At 39.9% G+C, this 17,169-nt stretch overlaps 1 protein-coding gene across 4 annotated transcripts in view; it reads left to right on the top strand.

Moving 5' to 3' along the window:
- Positions 1-2,905: 2,905 nt before the first annotated feature.
- Positions 2,906-17,169, top strand: part of LOC141799008 (NSFL1 cofactor p47-like) — a 127,806-nt gene continuing 113,542 nt past the window's right edge. Inside the window, exon 1 of one of the 4 annotated variants that reach the window (XM_074681030.1) lies at positions 2,906-3,053. In XM_074681030.1, coding sequence (XP_074537131.1) covers positions 2,934-3,053 — 120 coding nt within the window. In that variant the 5' untranslated portion in view covers positions 2,906-2,933. Of the gene's footprint in view, positions 3,058-17,169 lie in introns of all 4 variants that reach the window. The other 3 variants (XM_074681029.1, XM_074681026.1, XM_074681028.1) reach the window with 3 other exon arrangements.

The raw sequence follows: 17,169 nt of genomic DNA, 5'->3' as shown, positions 1-17,169 counted from the left end.
GTGACTCTGCATTAAATCATGTTATTGCAGATATATTTTGAAACACTTGTACTCTACTTGTGCATCAGGTCACAGTGTCTAAATGATAAAAGTAGAAGGGCTACAGTTTAGCACTTTGTTGATCTCAGATAAACTTTTTAAGTACAGATCTTGTGTTTTGTCTTTTAGTATTATAACCCAAAGGCTTGTGCACAGCTATTTGGAAACGGATTAAAGCATCATTATTTTGAGCTTGAAGCAACCTTGTTAGGATAGAGGACAGGTACCAAAGGGAATTAAATTGGCAAAGAAGTTGCCATGCAGGAAGCTAACAGCCCTCCTGATTTTCAGAAGGGCCTCACTCATAGATACAAATTACTTCATACTTTTGTGTGGTTAAAAGTTGTGAGTTGTATAAAATGAAAATTCAAAAAACCACACCGTCTACAATTGTCAAAATCAGAGGAACAAGTTTTTAGGGCTTAAACCAATTAGCTTCTTGCTTTTTCTTCTTTTCTACTATTTTAGGACTGTGATTGTTTCATAAATTACATATGATAAAATTTATGTATCAAAGGTGTATAAAGAAGGAAAAGGCAAGGATAGGGGCAAGTATTCCAACTGTTTTCATCAGTGTGAGTTAAATCAACAGGAAAAGCAGGGTTTAACTGATTCTGCTCATTTTGTGTAAATTGAAATTTGAATCTTAAAACCTTGATTTATATATTTTCAAAAGAATTGTACTTAAAATTGTGCTGTAAATGCAGCAATCCATTATATTACAGTAGGAGTAATTTGCCTATGAAACAAATATCAGTTTTATCCAGATATTTAAAAAAAGATACTGACAGAGGCTTTGGCATAACAACTTTATTTATTATGGTTACAACAGCACACACAGTTTTCACCATGACAGAAGGCTGCAGTGGTTGAGGAGGAGGCCACAAGTGGCACAGAGTAAATTCACCTCTGAGGTGTTGATGATGGAGAGGCTTCATCTTTTAGTGGTTTTTCTCACAGCTGTTCTACAACATTTAAATGAACTGACTTTAAATTAGCTTCATATAGTGGAACAAATCTGTGTCCTGAGGTGACAGGTCCATACTCTGTGCCACCTCAGCCACAGTGCAGCTTTTGTTTTACTTCCACTGGCCCTTCTCGTAGTCCCACTTAGACGAGAAGCCCTCTATGGGGTTGATCCTCATGTCCAGCATCCTCTTTACCTGTTTGGCCTGCCACTCCTCATCAAAGGTCCTGGGGCGCTCAGGGTAGACTAGAGAGGACAAGAATAAAGAAACATCAAGTGGAGCAGGTGTCTCAGAAACCTGCAGCTTGATTCAGTGTTCATTAGAAAGGCTTTTGAAATGGGCTCTGGTCTTGTGCATGCCAGCTAACTGGTTTAGCTTAATTCGGGAACTTAAAGGGGACACAGCTGCTGTTAATGTTGTTAGTTCCAGCTGTGCTTTGTCTGCTGTGACAATTAAAAATGTCTGCTGTGAAAAAGCTCTGTGACACCAAGTGTGTCATCTTCAGGCAAGAACTGACCCTGTTCGATTAAACTAAACAGATGATTTGTCCTTTTTAGAAAATAAACACAGGATTACCATAGACTCTCTGCCACCAGACCACCAGGCCAGTGAAGCCTAATAAGAAGAAGATTCCCCCCATGACAGTCTTCCACTCATCTGACGTTTTCTTCATCTCTGGGTAAGTCTGACAGAAGCTCAGCCGGTACACTGAAGAAGACATGAAGGACATGTTAGAGGAGCTGGTTAGAAGTCAGAAAGAAGAGAGCAGGTCAAGACGGACATATACTAGAGAAAGATGAATGTGTTTTTTTCAGGACCAATAGCGGTCATTAGTAGTCAAGGAAGCCAATAACTGATATTTGGAGCCGATATTCATTTGCAAAGTGAAAACACTGGCGTCAAACTTTGTTTTAACACCTTTAGGCATATGTGGAGCACTGCGAAGATAAAATGTAAACTCACTGAAATAACTGTAATATTTCATGAGTTATCGATACTTCATGTCACTTTTTTAAAAGGAAGCTGGTCCTGTGTGTGTGATGTATTGTTTTGAAGCTCAGCTGTTTCTTTTTACTTTGGTGTGAAATATGTGCTTCAGTTCAGCAGCTTGTGCTTGAGAGTTTCGAGAAGAACCTACAGGCGATCTTCTCCTCTTTGGTCAGCTGGCTCCAGGGTCCTTTCTCCTTCTGTTTCAGGCTCTTGTCAGCAGCAGTCAGGACATCTTTGTAGGGCTTGTCAGGCAGAGGGGTGTCCAGACGGTCCCAGTACATTGGCTGAGACATGTCCACCGACTCCACCACTTCTGATAGGAAAGAGACAGGGAGGCTAACTTTTAACACCCACTGCTGTAGCATGCACAGGAGATAGTTTTAGAAGCTCAGCTTAGGGAAATGGCATCATCTTCTGTCATATTTTCTGCACTTTATAATAGAGGTGCTGACAAGCCCTATAGATGTCTCATTGTTATAGTACAGCAGCACCATCTGCTGGTTGAAGCCACATGTAATGATGTATCCTGTTCAGATGCGCCTGCCCTCAGAGTGATTCAGAAATGTCAATAGATTTCTAATAATCTGTTGTAATCTGTTGTTACAAATATTCACTCTGATCTTATGTTTTCCCAACAAACATCCAAACATCTACCTTCACATTTGAGAAAGAAGCTGTACAACATACTCTGTGACTCATTTATGCCAACAAACTTTAGAAACCCTCTAAGAATCCTTTTTTTTCTTTTAAAAACCACGGAGGGGAATTTTTATTTGAGATAGTTTCACAGAAAGCTTCAAAACCTGATGAGTCACTAAAAATGGTTCTCTGTCTGAATACCAGTCAAATTTGACCTGCTGCTTTAAGTATAATATGAAATACATGTATTCCTCCATTCTAAAGGGCTTATGGGAAGCACGCTGATGTCTCCGTACCATGGCTCGCCATCCTCGCGCTGCTGATGCTCAAGGCAGCCGTCGCACGCCTGGTCAGAAGGCTTCCCACACGCCCTGCAGTCAGGTGGAGCATCTGAAATATGTCGTCCAGGACACAAATGTAAGTAAGTGCAATTTTATACACTAACAGCTGCTGAGCATTTTTAAATACCATTAAATCAATAAGTTAGTTACCATTTTAGTTTAAATAAGATTGATGATGATGCTGAACAACAAAAAACAGACATTAAAATTCTCTGTTTATTAGAAAATAAAGTCAAAGCCTTTACTAGCTTCCTGATCAATGATAGAAGCTCATCTACTTAAGAGGAGGGCTAAATATCACATTAGATATGGATAATGACACAAAATATTAATTTTCAGAAAATTAAACATTATAATTAAAAATTATATACATGGTTAGTTGGGGTCAATATTTTACAGTTAGTTTTTCACTCTAACAAAATAAGGGTCAGAAATAAGTATTTTATTCTTAGGGGGGGTTGTCCAAATCCACTTGTTCATGTAAACCTATATTCTGCTACTTATGGAAATCATGTAGTGAGGTTATCTTTAGATTTAATAAGAGCTAAATTCACCTGACAGATCCAGATAAATGTTTTATTTTGAAATTTCACAAGCAAAAAAAAAGACTTCAAGTGCTTGTACTGAGTAAAGCATTTTGGTTGGCAAATTTTACTTTAGCTGCATGAATTTCCACATTTTTCTCAAACAAAACTGAAAAATTGAGGAGTGATTTTGTCTAATCCTGTTGGTAGTTATTTTTTCTGATTACAAAAAATTCAAGTGTTATTTTTAGCTTGTAATATCTTGAAATAAGATGTTTATCTGGGTCCATCAGATGAGTGTAGCTTATAAAGAATAGGGCTGACATTTTTCTCTTGAAATCAGACAATAACACCTGTTAAGTTTTGACCTCTTGTGATATATACACAAAGAGCGTCATGCTTTCTTCCTTTCCTTATTTTGCAAAGAAAATTTCAGCCTGAACCTCGTTTTTTATCTTGTTACAAAGTGAATTTTAATGCTTGTAAGATAGAACACATTGAGTTGGATTCATGAGACCCAGAGGAGCACTTGTGGGAGGCAATAACTAAAGCAACACCAGTGAAAATGTGGTTATTTTTACACAGTTGCTCACACATACGAATGTGCTCACTCCTCATTTGCAAAGAACCACTCTTCCTGAACATCTACCACTTGTTTGATTTTGTGGTGCAGTTGTTTGAGTATTTAGTTTGTCTCTAAAGGCGAAGAGTCAACATACTTATGCCACTATTGGTAACAGGGAATCTCATTAAGTGATTTAAAAAGAGGTCTGGTTGAATGTCAAATCCCTGCTTTGCCGGTCTGGCCACCTTATTATCTTCAGTAGATGAGTAACCTGCAGTGTTAGACTATCTGAAAGATTTCTGCTCAAGACTTTGATCGTGAAGACACGATTCATAAAAATAACATGAACAAGTCTGAGCAGCTCCTTCATTGATGCTCCAGTGAAAGTGTGATGGCTTCAGGCCACAGACTTTGTTGTGAGGTGATCAGTGCAGGATTAAATCAGACAATCTGTCTGATCGTAATGGCATTACTGTAAAAATGAGCACATGTAAACATAAGGTAAACTGTGTCACAGATGGAAGCCCAAGTAAAGGAGGGTTCCTCATATGCTGCACAGCCTGTGGTACAAATGATTTTATTTATGTCCTTTCACTTAACGCTCTGTGGCCTACACACACAGCGTCACACACACTGACGCATACTGAAATGAAAATGGCGGATATTGGCAGTCAGTCAATTTGAGAGTCCGGGCTGACCTTCTTAGAAAGTCAGAAGTTATTAAAAACTTTGGAGTTTGTCTTTTAAACTTCTTTTCATAATAAAAACATGTGACTTGCAGAATTTACTCTAAATCTTTCCCTCCATGAGCAAAACTTTTAGAAGAAGCAATGTTCAATAAGGAACATCGTTCAGCTTTCAAACTGTGAACATTTGTAGACATTATGAAGAATTGCATAACATGAAATAGATAAGAGTTTCCTTAAACATTCTTTTTATGCATGACATGTTGTATTTCATCTAGCATGGAAATAGAAGCAACAGATTCAGCTTCATTCTGAATCTACGGCATTTTAGTCTCCTCTCCTAACACAGCTGCTTTTTTTCCATGCATTTCTAGAAAGATCTCCCAGCTGGTCTGGTCTGATTTCGATCTGTGCCATGGTTTACAATCTTTTCTGCACGTCCGCCACTTGACTGAGCTGTGTGTGGGGTCAGAGGAGGGGGAAGCTCTCTGATATTAGCTTTTTACTCGATTGAGCAAAAGCAGATACTCACGGTTGCTGCGAGAGAGGCAAACAGCAGGGTTTAGAAGATGCAGCAGGAAAAATCTTGAGAGAAAAAAGCTATTCAGGCCTTCTATCCCGTTTTTCCGTCTGTGCACAGAGCAGGAAACAAGCGGTGGGAGGGTGAGAGAGACTTGATGGGAGGAAGAGAGATAGAGAGTGGGAGGGAGGGAGCTTAGAAAGGCGACCAGACTAGTGCAAGTAAACAATCTAACCGAGCATGTGACAGTGGCTTGAGTTCAGCTTTTGGTATACAGGCAGCACAGACACACTTCATACTTTCATTTTGTAATGCAAGCTTTTGACTCTCTGTGTTACCTTCATGCCTGAAGGAGTCATTTTAGGTGAGGTTACATAAGGACATCGAGGGGACTATATTTCACTGTGGGTGGGAAATCAGAGCGTGCGCATGTGTGTAAGAAAGTAAAAGTAAAGTTTTATGAGAAGCGTACGTTGCAGCTTTTCTACAAAGGTAGACTTCTGCATAAATACAGGTTGGCACTGGGCCACAGTTGTCCCATTGTTGCTGGCACTGAGCCAAGGGGCTGACTGAATGTGGGTGTTATGTGGTTCACAAGGCAGCCAACAGTTCAGCCAACAGTTCAGCAACAGTTCAGCAGAGACAGGAGAGGAAGGGGAGGAGACGGTTAAGTCCTGGAGGTCGGATAAGGACAGGCTCGTTCATGGCGGCTCCACAGTTTTTGGCTGTGTGCACTTCCAAACCACTATAACCCCTATTACAACTTGACTGGTTCATACTGTTGGAAAAACTTTGTCAGATTTATCTGGCAACAAACAAATTCAAACAGTTTTATAGCTCCATAAAATGTATCAAACTTTGACTCAACCTCAAAAACTCCATGTTTAAAGTAAATCTAAGTTCTGTGCGAAGTAACTCTTCATTATTATTCTGTTGTTTTGGTGAGTTCAACATATATTTTAAGATATGATTAAGTGTTTGAATTTCCCTTTAATGTGCTTCCGCCCTTAAGGGTCACTGTTTAAGATGATGAGGATAGAGCAGAGTACAGCTGTAGTGTGGTATAAAACAGCCAGCAGTAAGGTGCTCTAATGTCATTGTTCTAAAGAGATGTTGTTATGTAACCTTTAGAGTACATGCTATGGCTCACTAACCCTGGCTGAGGTCACAGTCTGCATATTCACCTGATTATACTCAGACACTAATGTGCCAAAGTGCATTCACAGTAATGAGTTAGGGTGTTTATGGCTTGTTATTCCATCTGTAAATCTTTTCACTTCATCAAAGCTGGTTTATGCCTGTATTACACTTGTGTACTGAAGTGTGTCTCACACAGCACTTTTGGTCTGCTCACTATTGTGTTATTACATTTGCAGTCGTATGGTGTCAGCAGTCCCTTATTTTATTGTAAAATTCTAAAAGAAAAAAAAAAGAAAGTAAAAACGGGAGACTTAGGATTGAATTAACTGCTGCAGTATGTTTGCAGAAGTACCAATGACTGTAGTTCAGCAGATGGTGGCAGCATGGCTCATTAAAAAGTAACAGTCTGCTCTAACATGGAAAGAGCAGCACCTTTGCCTGGCTGGTAGTTAACAGTAGCTCTGCAGCCAATTGTCCAAATACTGTAAAAAAGAAAGGCTTGTATGATGTGTTTTAGTAAAGAGAGCACTTTCGCACACCCTCCCAAGAAGGTGCACATACTTGCCTCCCAATTTGGCAGTTGTATTTTGCCGAACAGGAAGGGCGCGTTCTGGCACTTTGGCATCTGATTTTGCTGCCAAGAGGACATTTAGGGTGCATTTTATCTTCATAAGAGGCCACTTTAACACACGTTTTGTCCTCTCAATAGGGCACTTGTATGCATTTTTTGGCTCCCAGGGGGGCACTGTAGTGCTTATTTTGCTCACAAGAGGGCACTGTAGTTGTATTTTTCAGTAATTGGGCCATAAGGGCTGCCCCCGGCATGGTTGCTTTTTCTCATTTCACAGTTAAATTTCTTAACTTAAACCCAAACATAAAAACCTAATTAAAGCTACTTGAACAGAGCAAAGCAAGCTGAAACAAAGTTGATCCATATGACCCATGTGACAAAGGAAAAAAAAAATGTTTTTTTTTTGTTTGTTTTTATGTGCAGAAAATAATGTTCTCATTTGCTGTAGTGAGCTTAGGACCAACATTTGCAGGATCAGTCGAAACACCTTGACCTCTCATACAAAACTAGCTGCTCACCACTTGGGCGAAATCAGGGAACTGCGACCCTTTACCATAATCACGATCAAGGTTATAATAGTTAACTAAAATGAAACTAAAAAGGAAAACTAAAACTTAAAAAACATTGCAGTTAACTCAAACTAATAAAAACTAGAAACAACAACAACAACAACAAAAAAGATAAGTAAACTATAACTGTATCTTGTGTTCACAAAACTAACTGAAACTAACTAAAACTGAAGAGCACTATGTTGGACTGGAAAATAAACAGTATTACAAAATATTTACTCTGACCTTTTTCAATCCTGCACCTGGTTAATAAGGTATGAAAAAACTAAAACTAAACTAAAACTAAGCCTTGTTGCAAAAATCAAAACTATATAAAAACTAGAATGCCTGCTCCAAAACTAATAAAAACTAGAATGCCTGCTCCAAAACTAATTAAAACTAAACTGTAATGGAAAAAAAATGTCAAAACTAACTAAAAACTAAACTACAATGACAAATCCAAAACTATTTTAACCTTGATCATGATACTTGTGTTACTAAGCCAACATACAGTATGTCCACTAGAGAGCAGCAGTGCACAAGTGATTGAGTGAGCAACAAACAGAAAATCCCCTCAGATGCAACATGTTTTCAAATATTTTATAAAAGAAAACTTTAAAAAAAAAAACTGCAGAAGAAGAATTTCATATTGCATGCAGCTTCAAGCATGCAGGATAATTATAAGAAGTATAAGGTATAATTATAAGAGGTATATTAGAGGTCTTTTTGTTTACATATTGCTTAACTGCAGAGGAATCGAAACAAAGGCTCTTTTTATCATTTAAAAAAGTTTTTCACTGTATAATCATTATGGGATTTAATCCTACAGTCTGTCTGCTATCAGAAGTTTGGTCATTCGACCACATGCAGCTATGTTTGAATTTTCCTTTTTACAGGACTATCAGGTTTCAAATTGATCAATGCTACATCAAGAGAAATATTTTCATAAGGCTCCTGGCTGTCCTGTTTTTCTTCATTGGTGTAATGGTTAACACAGATGACTGAGTGAGCATCGAAACTCGTTGTGGGAACCGTTTCCGTCAGTATCATTAACAAGCCGCTCTCTGCACATCAAGTTTGGTTTCAGTTTTTATGTTCTGGAAAATCCTCTGGAGCAAAGAAACACAAACATGCCCAGTTTACAGCAGAGAGGTTTCCAGAGATAGATTCAGAGTAACCACACAAAGTAAGATTCAGAATCCAGATCCAGAGTCCAAATCCAGACAGAGATAAATGTGTCACTCTGTTGCTGACATTGGGTTTGTTGAACAAGACGACAGCTGCCAGTGCAACACAAACAGTTCGGCACGTGTCCCTGACTCATTTATGGAAATCGGTTGGGGACCGTGACGGTCCAAACAATCCTTGATCTCCCCCTTTCTTCCCTCCTGCACACACACACACACAATCACTTTGTCCTTTATTCCCTGCAGGATTTCACCCCACTTTGACCCCCAGCTGCCCCCCTCAGTCCCATTTGAATTGGAGATGTTTCTTCATCACTTTTGGTAAACGTTTTCCATCCGTCATCTCTCCTCCACCCTTTGTTCATCGCTCACCCATTGTCCCTTTTTTTTATAACAATAAAACAGCAGAAACGAGGAGTTGAAGGGAGTGAATCGGCCTTGTCAGCTTGAGTCAATCTGGCACGTTAACTAAACAACACACACACGCACACACACGGCAGATTTCTCTGAAGCCCACTCCAACATGTTTCCCATCTGACACCCAGACAAAAGATAGAATCAGCCCACTGCCTGCTGTAACCGACACTGATGGCTCTTGGATTCGATGGCAGAGATGCACAGATTGTCGTGAAAGTACTTAGTCATCCTCGTCATCTCAGTTTGTCAGGACGAGCACTTTGTGGCATCATTTTAGAGAATTCAATCTAGTTCAGCCTGCAGGAACGTTTCTGAGGACGGCTCGTTTCTTGTGATCTCACTTTGCTTTGCAAGTTTTACTTCTCAACTTTCACTTTCATCTCTTCATATAGAGCATACACAACAGTGCTAAAGCTTACTCAGCTGAGGGGAAACCGCAGGGCAGAGAAACAGAAGGAGATATGGCTGAGTGTCTGCTTGTCAGTCACGAGAGTGCAGCAGGAACAACCCCATCATTCCTTTAATGTGGTGAATGTAGGTCACTGGGAGCGAAAAAGCCAGTCTGATGGTGTGTGGCCTCAGATTTTTTCTGTCACTTCTCTTCTGTGATGTGTGTGTGTGTGTGTGTGTGTGTGTGTGTGTGTGTGTGTGGGAAGGCGTCTGACTTGTGCCTGTCACCACCTAACCTCAGCGAGTCCAGGCTTGTATTTTGCCTTGCCCTTTACTGTAGAACTTGTTCAGGTCTTGGCAGAAAATGACACACACGTGTGTTTGTCGGGATGTGAATTTGCATGATTGTCGGTCCCCTTTGCTTTCCGCCCTGGAGGCATTGTGCGTAACTGGGTCATACTCCCTCGATAATGATGATGCTCCTCCTCCTCTTCTCCTCTCTTCCTCATCATTTCTCATCCAAAATCTCTCTGCCATATTCTGCTTGGCTGCTTTTTGTGGTTCTGGTGGCCCTCAGATCTTGCAGCCTCATTGGCATCCTCTGAAAGAATACACCGAGGCATGACTGAGGATGAACAGGAAGTCGTCCTGATCGAGTGCGTTATTGCCAGCAGTGAACAAACATACGGTCTGCATTTCTTTCATTCATTCATTTCTGGTGTACTTAATATTGAAGCACAGTTATTTCTCTGTATGCATCCATTCAGTCATCAAGGCTAATCAAGCAGCGCATGGTAAGAGTTCACTTGTTAGATAACTTCAATGAATGACCAAGCTAATGTCCTCCTCAGTCTAGTGAAGGGGTGGCCAACCAGTCAGAGACCAAGAGCCACAAAAATTACAGTAGTACTACAAAGAGCCGCATCACTCACGTGGTCTTACAAATGCACTTCCTCTCACACATGAACAAAATGACATAAAATAAAAATCAATACGTTTCCTATGTTGAAAGCGAGATTTATTGTTTGTAAGTATGTTTAAATTGTTGGAGCTGTGTCAAAGACAAATTTCTGTTTTTACTGCAGAAGAGACAAAAGTACCATCTTTATCTATCTATCTATCTATCTATCTATCTATCTATCTATCTATCTATCTATCTATCTATCTATCTATCTATCTATCTATCTATCTATCTATCTATCTATCTATCTATCTATCTATCTATCTGTCTAGATAGATAGATAGCTATGAACACATGAGTAATGAGAGGAGTACATGTAGAGAAGAGAAACTGAAACTTCAGTATCAATCTCAATCTCATCACCCAAGTATTGATCAATACTCATCCCAAATGTTGGCATTAATATATCAATATTAAGATTACTGCTTATGCGAGTGGATGGAAGAGTCGCACACCAAAAGGCAAAGGGCCCAAGTTCGGCCACCCCTGATCTAGCTTTGCTCAGGCTGACTTCAGTGGTGTTAAACAAAAACTAAATACATTTTCTGGTACGTTATTTATTATTTATAGATCGTACATTCGCGCAAAAACAAGATGATGCAGATTTGTTAAAAAGTAAAATGATAAAAGTTTTGTTTCTTTTTTTTTAACCACCAAACAGATCTGAAAAAGTGCAAAAGTCTTATATTTGGTGTTTAGTAATCATTTGTCAGTATTAGTTGTGACAGTGACACTTATTGCTGTATGTCATTACACCCTGCATACAGCTATGGCTCAACTTGGAGGTGCCAGGAGGTTGACAGATCAGAGTCACAGAGAGCAGAGTCACACTTAGGTGGAATTTAACAACCAAAAACTTTGCAGAGACAGAGTGATGTAGTTTTTGTCAGTGCAGCAGAGATGATAAACAACAGCCAAGAAATTTGGAGTCATAAGTGGAGAGAGTATAACTCTTAATGATGAGCCCGAGAAGATCATCTGAAAATGTGTTAGTGTGTTGCTGAAAAATGGAACAAGGGTATGACCATAAGCAGACACTTAATTTTCCAGTAGATTGCAGGTTATAATAATTTTTATTGCATAAAAAGATTTTGTCTTCAGAGCGTCTTTTCTGACAGTTGGTCTTGAGGAGGGTCTATTGTGGCCTTGGCTGTATTGTGTTTAGTATTGTGTTCTTTTCGTGTGGTGTGTGAGAGTGAGACCACTGTGTGTCTGAGCAGCTGAGGATCTTTGATGTTGCTGCAGTTGGAAATCGCGGATTGGCTTGGGGAAGATGCCGCCGTCATTGGTTTGTCAGGGTCTGTAGTTGATTTTGAAAGTTGTAGGGTTTTGTTTGTGAAGCAGTTTATTGTCATTTTCTATTGTGTTCACTTTTTTGTATGTTTAGATTTTGTATTTTGCTTGGTGTTTGAATTTGTGGGATTAAATAAATACATTTTTAAGATTTCAAGATCTGCATTTTTATTGGTTTAGGGAACAGAGGAGTCGATCATTTACGGTATTTTACTTTTGTTTAATGTTACAGACCTGCTCCCCTAGATGGGTGTGTGACATAGATTGGGAGCTCGTCAGGGACCTCTCGCACCTGATTCAAGAATCATACCTCTAGACACAACACGGCCAAGGCTGTAACAAAAAATGTCAGATTTCAGTCCATGGCTGCTGGCAGGGCTTTTCAGCTTGAAGCACTGTGAAGCACTGAATCTCCTTTTCACCACACTTCACAACCAGCTCAGAGCTTCCCTTTGCTCTCTGGTGGTCACAGTCTGATGAAGCCAGGCGGGCCATTAAAAAGCAAAAAGATAAAACCCAATCCTGTGGCCACCTTTTCTGACACAACAAACATCAACTGAGATTCAGTCGATAAAAGCCCCAGACAGAATTGGTGACAAGCCCAGTGCCCACCAAGTGCACTCGGCTCCTGTCCAAATATGCAGACACACCTCTCTCTCCAGTTGTACTGGGACCAAATGGTTCATGTTGACAGGCCAGGCACTCCCCACTTCTTCTATGCACTCTTCAGGCTGCTCAAAGGAACAGGGTCATATTCCTTCTTGAAAGTACATTAAACACGTACAGACTTGGTAGTTCAAACTTCTGTGACCCCTTCGGTATCTTTGCTTGGGGAACAGCTGGTCCACAGTTCCAGGACAGGGGCAGAATCTATGCAGCTCTTTCTAAACCTGGCTCCTCAATAGTCCACTAACAACTTTGCTCAAGCTATCTTTTGGGGAAATGTAAGCTCTATTTAAAGTTTCAGAATGAAAAACATCTTCAGAAATGAGTTATGACACAAAGGGCAGGTGCCCAGATAGAAACTGATTAGAAAACCCATTCTTCAGCAGGTTTCTGTCCACAGCTTGGCAAACATCACAGCTATGAAGTCATCTTCAATATGTCCATTCACCCCATCAAAGACTTCCACTGTTTGTCTTTCTGATGCTGACCTGGATAAAGTGCCCAATCAGCAGAGTTCCCCTCTTTGTTTCCCTTCACTCACTTTCTCTCTCCCCATCACGCCGCCTCCCGGTTCCTCCTCTGATAGTGAGTCTTTAAAGTTGAAGTCTGCAGAGGTGAGATAAAGGTTTTTGTTTCTAATGCTTGGCTTTGTCACGTTTCTGCTGGGCCTGGTGTTCAGCCCTCACTTTCAGCTTTTTTCAGTCAGTTTTATTCCTCCTCCAGGAAAGTTTTTTAAGTTGTTTTGTCTGAAGGGAAAGAAGAGGACTTCTTTAACTGAAATGTTAGTGTGCCTACAAGGCAACTCTATCACAGGCTAGATACCGGTGGTTGTTTAAGGCCATATTAAAATTCATATCTGATGATGTATAAAGATCATGAGCTTTTGAGTGAGCTCAGAACATTTTGAATGCAATGAGAGAATATATCCCATTTTTACTTGTGAGTCATTGTCTAAAAATGCCACGTAGGTTTGTGAGCGCAGAGGAATGCTCAAGGCTTAGATTAAAAACCGGGTTTCATCCTCTAAAAGCCAAATAATCTGCATAAACTGAAGAATAAGATCTGATAAATATTCATGCAGAGCAAAAACTCTTTAACTCAGAACGCTCTGCAAATGTGCAACTGTTTTTTTCCCTTTGTTCTGCATTTTAATTTATGGCTTTATTCTTCAGTTTTCATCTTTATCTATCAATGTTTTCATTCTCATCTGAACTTTATCATTTTATGCTTACTTGTCAAATAATGTAATGCCGAAAAAAAAATAAAATGAACATAACTCTGCTAATTGAGGTTCCTGTTGCTCATGGTTTGTGTTCCCCGTACGTAACTTTGTGTTTTTGCTGCAGCCTTGAAAAAGAGGTTTTTAGTCTCAATAGGACCAAGCTGGTTAAATAAAGGTTAAATGATAAAAAAAATGATCCATTTTTATTTTCTTACGAATTACTGCAATTAGTAAAGCTGTATTTTTTCACATATTTTTTATTACTTCTAGATGCATACAGTGATACTGAGTTTTTTTTTTCCTCTTTCTAAAAATTCATAATTTTGAGCAAGTTATGGAAAGGGCCTCTAGAGGAAACAGCATAAATTTTAATTATTATTCTGAGAAAAAAGCCTCCTACTGACCCTAATTCTTTTCTATAAAATCCACATATATGTTTCGATAAATACAACAGAGACGTTGCTAACAGAGCTATCAGCGGATACAAAGTAAAGGATTTCACCTTCTGTGGGTGGACAGAACAGACTGAACAGACTAGTGAAGAAGGCCAGCTCACCTGTGGACCCTCTGGACCCTGGAGGGGGAGGCTGACAGGAGAGTGATGGCCAAGCTGTCGTCTCTGACCATTCCTTTTCTTGTTGCTGCTGTAACTCTGTAAATTCCCTGGTTGTGGACAAATAACGGAGTAGCTTATCTTATCTTATAATAATGGAGCATGGATTTGCATTTTCAATGCATGATGTCCAATTAAGTAATTCATCATGATTTTTTCTGAACCTAAAATCAGTACTTGTGAAATTAAACAGTTAGACTGCTTCTTAGTCATTAACCAATGTTAAAATTACATTTTACCTCCAAAGTCCTTCCAGAAAGGAAGGGTTTGGAGGATACTAGCTGTATGGCATTTCTGGCCATCTTGATTTTGAGACATTTTTAGTACTACAGACCTTGGACACCTTGTGTATTTGAGGAAAAATATCATGTATGTACAGCCAAGCAGTTGGCTCATATCTTTGCCGCCTTTTCTTCTGTGTCATGCGGTGATGTGTCATGTTATCTTGGGAGCTATACAAAAGAGTGGGATGTTCCTGTTAGTGGGACTCATCAGGCAGTTTCTGCTCATGTATCTGCTACAACAAAACCTCTTCATTAAACTTGTTCTCACAGTAGAAAACAGTTATTACATGGAGCTGTACATTGTAGAGTCCATTATGTGTTAAAGGGTTAAGAGACACTGATTAGCCATAACATTCTTGATCTAAAGAGGCTCCACTCCACATCTCAATGCGTGCTGTGGTGTCTGCCACCAAATCATGAGCAGCAAATCTGGTAAGTCCTGGATGTTGCAAAGTGGGGCCTAAATGGACTGTACTGGTTTGTCCCACAGGTGCTGGAACAAGTTAAATTTCAGGAATTAAGGAGTGACATTATCGCATTCCCCTCACTCTTCTTTCTTTCATTGCTCAACGGTCCTGTAATGATGCTCACATGCTCTTTTTTTTTATTTTTTTTATTGGTGGACAGGGGTCAGCATGGACATAATGACTGGTCTGCAGCTACATGGCTCCAAACTTTGATGCACCTGACACCTTTCCACCTAAACCAGCTCTAACTTATTCAGCAGTTTTAGCTCAAACAGTTCCTCTGTTGGACTGGGCCATAAGGACCAGCTTTCAGTAAACAGTGAGGCTGGGTCCCCCCTTTTCACCAGCTCTCAGATTTTCCTTCCTTGGATCACTTTTGAAAGTACAGACCCCTGTAGACCAAGAACACCCCACAAGAGTTGCAGTTTTTAGAGATGTTCATTTGGTTTTTTGTCAGTCACTCACATCCTTTGCACATACCCTTTTTTTCTTGAAAATGTCACATTTGAGGAAAAAAAATTGCTTACCTAAAATATTCCACTCACTGACAGGTGAGGCAGTAAAAGGATACTCAAGATATATTTGCAAGGAAGCAGAAATAATTATTCAACTGTGTGGAATCCCCTTATGCTAGTTTAACATCTTGATTGGTGTGTTTGGAGCTTGTCGCTCTATAATGAAACCAAATGTGGTGTTGATGGTCACACTGAGCCAAATTTACTACTATTAGTGGAATGCCAAGTTAACACTGTAACTCTTTTTTTTCTAACAGCTCCCTCTTTAACAAACTGCAATTGTTGTTTAGCACATTGGTAGCTGCAAAAAAGTCATGTTGTGTTGCTAATGTCAGATGTCATGTCCTGCAACTTCTCGAAATAACACATTTTATATCTTCTGGACTGGAATTGAACATGTATTGATGCCATCTGATTCCAAACAGTTGTTTCCTCTGTTTAAGTGTGTTCTCTTGGTATTCTTGTGGGGTCTTTTGAGCTTTGTGCTTTTGGTTGGTTGGTTTCCATGGCAATGAAGGGCTGTTTTTAGTCAATGCCCTGAAAGCTGTGAGCCTTCCTCTGCATGTCAGCAAGGGTTCTGTTCCCATGATGAATCACCTGTGGGCACAATACAGGGGTCCCGACCCAATGGGGTTCCCAGCTACACCCTAATTAACTTAATACCAATTAATCTACAAAACTGTGCTCTCCTCCGTCACCTCTATCTAATTTGTTCAGCAGCCAAAGACGCCCGGGGCCTCAGAAAAACGTGACAGGAATGAATTAGTTCCTAATCTGCGTAACTAGTCTGAGGATTGTCTTCGTTGACAACACACTGATACACAAACAATAACATGAGTTACCTAATACACTTTGATTTATCCCACCGAATGAGATGACGAGTCTTTTTCAAAACTATACGTGACTTAAAGGGCACCGGCATGCTTTGAATTGTGTCACAGGATTAAACAGTCATACAGGAAACAAAATACTGAGTTCATTAACCATTTGCTTACCTGCTCTCCAAACTAGAACTAGAGTCCGTATGAACATGGCCTCTGTTAAGTCCCTCTTTGCTGTGAAATAGCAACTACTTCACAACCACTCCTTTTTTCTGGTTGCCAATTTATTCAAAATACACCACTTGACCAAAAAAAGAGTCGCCAACCGAAAAAACACACTCTAATATTGTGTGAACCGCCTTTAGCTTTGATTACGGCATGAATTTGCTGTGGCATCGTTTTGATAGGCTTCTGCAATGTCACAAGATTTATTTCCATCCAGTGTGGCATTAATTTTTCACCAAGATCTTGCATTGATTATGGACGGTAGAGTCTGACCGCTGTCAGTCAGCAATCAGTGACGCTAACTGGAAAAAAAATGCTAAATCTGCAATTTAGCAATGGAGGAAGCTCATGTGGTCTGATGAGTCCAGATTTACCCTGTTCCAGAGTGATGGGTGCATCAGGGTAAGAAGAGAGGCAGATGAAGTGTCACAATGACTCACCCATCATGCTTAGTGCCTTCTCCGGCAAAACCCCAAAGATTCTCAATGGGGTCAAGGTCTGGACTCTGTGGTGGCTGATCCATGTGTGAAAATGATATCTCGTGCTCCCTACAAACAATTTGAACCCGACGTTAACC

This window comes from Halichoeres trimaculatus, unplaced genomic scaffold (genome assembly GCF_033239565.1).
Source record: "Halichoeres trimaculatus isolate MK-OKI-2021-1 unplaced genomic scaffold, fHalTri1.1 fHalTri1_scaffold_11, whole genome shotgun sequence".
NCBI classification, from domain to species: Eukaryota; Metazoa; Chordata; class Actinopteri; order Labriformes; family Labridae; genus Halichoeres; species Halichoeres trimaculatus.
This window is presented reverse-complemented; position numbering and strand designations above follow the sequence as displayed.